At 36.7% G+C, this 5123-nt stretch overlaps 1 protein-coding gene across 1 annotated transcript in view; it reads right to left on the minus strand.

The window, feature by feature from the left end:
* The window catches only part of LOC102209039 (B-cell receptor CD22-like), a 17872-nt gene that overhangs the window by 10538 nt on the left and 2211 nt on the right, over positions 1-5123 (minus strand). Inside the window, exon 4 of the mRNA XM_013915037.1 lies at positions 5038-5114. Coding sequence (XP_013770491.1) covers positions 5038-5114 — 77 coding nt within the window. The remainder of the gene's footprint in view (positions 1-5037; positions 5115-5123) is intronic.

Raw genomic sequence — 5123 nt, forward strand, 5'->3', positions numbered from 1 at the left:
TAAATCATGTAGCATCAAGCATGAAAATCAGCAACTTATTTTCTTCTTGTTGAGATGACATGATACAATCTAGTAAGAGTGGTTAGTTGCCTGGACTCACGAAATTCACAAGATCACATTAGATGTCAAACTGCAGGAAAATCGCTGGAGTTTTAAGAGGCAGATAACTACATCCACACCACATGTGTATGCTATCGCTATTTATTGTGGTTTAACCTGTCAGGGACAAAAACGTGCAGAAAACTCTGCATCAAGCCTTGTAATCATAGCTTTCCTAGTTTTGCTAAGCCTGAATTGACAGCTTGGTGGTGTGATGGTTAGTGCTGTTGCCTCACAGCAAGAAGGGCCCGCGTTCATATCTACAATCTGGCTGGTTTGCGGTGTGTATTTAGAGTTAGGTTCATTGATGATTCTAAATTACCCATGAGTGTAATTTAGTGTAATTTAATGGTTGTTTGTCTCTAATGCCAAATGTGTTGATTTGACATGGTCAAAAATGGGTTACTGTGTCTGATCAGCAACACTATATGATTTATTTATTATATTTTATGTGGCGTGAATAAATAAAAGTATATTTACGGTGGCCCCTAGAGACAAAGCACATAAAAACTCCAAAACACGTACAAAACACAACAGAAGTGCTCCAGGATGCTAGGCGCAGTGTTGAGCTTTTGTTACCTAGTGGCTACACAAGCCAGCAAGTACCAACGACCGGATTTGGTGTGTGGTAACAACAGGTAAATGAACTTTTTTTTAAAAATTATTTGAATATATATGAGTGCTTGTGTATAAATACACAAACAATACACACATGCTTTCAATTGTCTAATTTAAGTGATCTAGGTAGCTCTGTTTTGGAAGTTCAGTTCATGCTAGAAATGTGTTTTGGAGTTTGTACGTGCTTTGTCTATATGCCACCACATATATTTATATATAAACATATATAAATAAAACCACTTTTTTTTTACATTAGTAATTCCTTTTGTGCATAATTTTATATTATTGTTAATAATAAATTAATCAAAGCAACAAAACAACCTGAAGAGCCGGTTGGGAGCCGAAAGAGCCGGAAATCCCATCACTAACAGGAAGGGCCAGAGTCGGCTCTATTTTAACACCTGTCGGACAACGCTCAGGATTTTGTACGAGTCTGTTGTGGCCAGTGCCGTCCTCTATGCTGTTGCATGCTGCAGCATCAGGTTGAGGGTGGCAGATACCAACAAACTCAATAACCAGTAATACAATGTATTGTATTATTTTATTGGTACTTTAAGTAGACATTTACTCTTCCTATTGTCTGTGAGTAAATGTGTATTCTGATTCTGATTCAGTGACTGTCTGAAGACACATTTGCCTTCAAACAGCCACAGTAGGGGTTTACCAGTTAGCCTGATGATGTATTAGCAGAAATGCGCCCACGGGAGTGGGAAGTTCTTTGATCTAACATTGCACTTTTTCTTTTTCTTTTTTCAAAGGTGCGGTCTGTTCGTTTCAACAACATCAGCTCAAAGTGCTGGCTCAGAATCATGGGATGAGGGAGCGAGTGAACAGAGTGTAAGTGCAGCTTTTCCCCCTTTCTCACTCAGAACGGTGTGACTGTTGAGGTAAGTGAGAGGAGGTAACTGTTGCACCATATAAACCTGAAATCTGTAAAAGAGCAACAAACACTTTACTCTCCTCCCCTCTCCTACCTTCCCTGTGTGCTCGTACGTGCCGTCTAGATCAGTTTAGTGTGGAAGAAGTGTTTGATAAAGATGGATAAATAAAAAAGGTAAGCTGAAAGAGGTAATATAAACTAAAAAATAAATGCAACAAAATGTGTCAGACTACCCAATGTAGGAGAAATAAATAATATAAAGGCCTCGGATTCACGGGTGGTGACTGCTGTGAACACTAACCGGGGAGAAACACTGGAGGAAGAACAGCAGTCCCACCAACCGAGTGAGCAAGAGACGGAGAAAAGTGTACTTTACGTGTGAATAACAAAAATCGATGGAGGCACATAATAAAGAAAGAATAGAGGAGGAAAATCAAGTAAACTTGATTAACCTCGTTTTAAAAAAACTGTCTCAATATCAGTAATTACATCTATTCATAGAATTATATTTATTTAATTTTTATTATAAATTTTTGTTTATTTATTAAAATGGACTGATCACGGCGGGCCGTTTTTTAAATCGCAGTCCAGACATGACCGTTACTGAGCCGTGTTCGTAAATATCGCTGCAGGCTGTGTGAAACTGAAGCTGCATGAACGGATTAGAGTCGTTATATATCTGAAGGCTGTGGCATGAAGCAAAACAGTTTTAAAAAAAATTAAGAAGAAGAAAAGGAAATGACATGAAAATCGCTCTGCGTGCTCACTGGTGAGACATTTGAGGTTTGTGCCGATCTCCGTGCACAAATGCAACTAAAAACCTGAAACGCGCTTCAGTTCTGCTCAATAAAAATCTCTGTGTTATTACTGAGGAGCAGAAAGCGCTCAGCTCTAACTGCGTGAGGACTGAGCGAACAGAGAAAGCCACGTTTCAGCCGTGAACTCTCAGCTCTGAGACATCCACCCGTCACAGTTACTCTACACTTAGACTGACATTTCCCCGTCTCCTCAAACACTCTATATACCCTTACTTACTTCTAGTTACCCTTACTCATTTCTCTTTTTTAAATTGCATTTTTAGAAAAAAAATGTAATTAAAAATCTGTTTTTTTAAATTCTCATATAATTTTTTTAAGTAAGAATTTTTTTTTGCCTTTTATTTTTGTTAATCCCTTCACCATTTGAATTATTTATTGATTAATCAATCATTATTTATTATTCCTCTTTTACTGTTCATTAAATTTTCTAAATTCACAGCCTCCCACATAACTCTTAACCCTTTCCACTCCGATAGACAACTTTGTTTCTTTAGCTCTGTCTTTATTGTGGCATGATGTGTTGCATTTTGTGCTCTTCACTTAATCAGATAAGTTCTGTTTAAGTGATTTCTTCATTCAGTGGGTCCTGCAGCAATCAGGCCTACGTGTAGCAAACTAAATTTAACTAGCTTTCCAATAAATAGAAAAAAGCCAGTTATTTCAAAATTTAACGGGGTAATATTTGTCATAATATAAAAAATATCTGTCATATTGTAGCAAATATACAGAAAGAAAGAAAGCATATGCAAAGACATCAGGAAGGGGTAAATACTTTTTCAGTGCACTGTATGTGACCTCACATGTACATGCAAGAATCCTTGATCAAAGCTGTCAGATAAAATGCTTGTAGTGCTGGATGCTAAAGTAACATAGTATAAGTATATTTTCTAAAATTTGGTTTCAGTCCAAAACAGCCGTTTCTTCATCCCGCTCATTACACAAACACAGCTTTACAGTATCATATGAGGTGCAGTGCTTCAGATGCTTGAGGTGTGAACACACGTGAGTGGTTTGTGTATAAAAACAAAACATAAATGGAGATTTATATTTTGTACCATATCAGCACAGAGAGAAGGTAGACTTCACTCGTTACTGCAGTTGCATTTATAGCTGCTCCTCTCATTTCTTTAAACACTTCTTGCTTAAACTGCATCAGGTCGATCACATATGAAAAATTGTGTATTTCATCAAAGATGTTTGAAGATGGTTTCTTCTGTGGTTGGAAAATTAAAGCGAGATCGATATCCGGCTGTCTGCACACGCCTAATGTGCATGAACAGATTAACATGTGTAAATCTCCTCTGGTGCGATCACTGACGACAGCTTTAAGAAAACACATTTAAAATGGTTGTTTTAAAACTCACAACAATTTATTAATGAGATCATTCCTTGTGATAGCTGAGCTATTTTCTTTACCTTCAGCTTTAAATTAAGTTTATTGTGTGAACTTGCAGTAAAAGGGAAACTCAATGTCTCATATCACCCAACTTGAAGTAGATAACAGGAAGTTGGTGAAGTGCAGCTGAATTTAGCCGTTCTGCTAGCAGAAAGCAGCTCAGCTCAAACCCTCTATTTAAGATGTTTGGGACAAAAGCAACCTGCAATTATTTAAATATGTAAATGCTCAGCACTGTCACTAGCTTGCTCAAAAGCAGCAACATGAAGTGGAGAAAGACAGCAGAATTTGTAGAAACATTGTTTTTTTTGTTTTTTTTAATTTTATTTAATCTCAGTGAAACATTTCTAATTTTACTCAAATTACAAGAACGACTTGAATGGTGGACAAAATCATGCTCCCTCTGATTCACTATAAAGGAAATAAGTTTAAAGATAACAAGAAACTGCTAAACACAGCTGTAATCACAAAACACATGAGCGCAGTTCAGCAGGACACTGAAAATAACAGCAAACGGCCAAAGCACCAGGACTTTAAGATTAATCAGACCTACCTCCTGCTGTTATGCAAAGACTCCTATATCCCATATCCACACAAATAAAAAAGAATTCTACTCACAGTTATGTTAAGTACATTAAAATGGGTTTCAGCAGGACAAATAAAAGCCTTTACACTTTTTTTAGTGTACTACAAACTTAAAGTACACTTAAAAAAAACAAAGAAAAGTAAACGAACATACACAAAATACAATACAATTCCCTGAAGAGTGCATAGTGCCCAGAGAGATAGCTGCCTTGGCCTTCCTGTTAGCTGTAGTAAGATTTTATTTCAGTAAAGTTAGACTGATTTTTTACTTACAGCTGTACTGTCTGGCAGCTGTTGCCATCAGAATTAAGATCAGTCTGCACTTGTTGTCTTCCTAAAAAACATTAAATATGTACACTGAGGACACACATTCATGTTCATACTCTACTTTTTCCTGACTGTGCTGTACAGTGCTGATGAATACTCTGCAGGCTGTTGATCTCTTAATCTGTAAAGGTAAAAACACACTCTCAGAAATATAAAGACAATATGATTTTTTTTAAACAGCTCATAATGCCAGTAACATTAATTAAGAAAAGAAAAAAACTTAGTGTAATGCCAAAAATAAACAAAAGACACAAATATAACAAAGAAAATGCTGGAAATATTTCCCCAGCGTTTCACAAACTAAGTGTGCTCACCTTTGGGTGCTGTTTAATCTGACCACAGTGTAGTCCACATCTGTTACTTCTTCGTCCTTTTCTTTTCTTCTTTTGGTCTTAATGGG

Source organism: Pundamilia nyererei, unplaced genomic scaffold (genome assembly GCF_000239375.1).
Source record: "Pundamilia nyererei isolate P.nyererei 1_Seehausen unplaced genomic scaffold, PunNye1.0 scaffold00250, whole genome shotgun sequence".
Classification (NCBI taxonomy): domain Eukaryota; kingdom Metazoa; phylum Chordata; class Actinopteri; order Cichliformes; family Cichlidae; genus Pundamilia; species Pundamilia nyererei.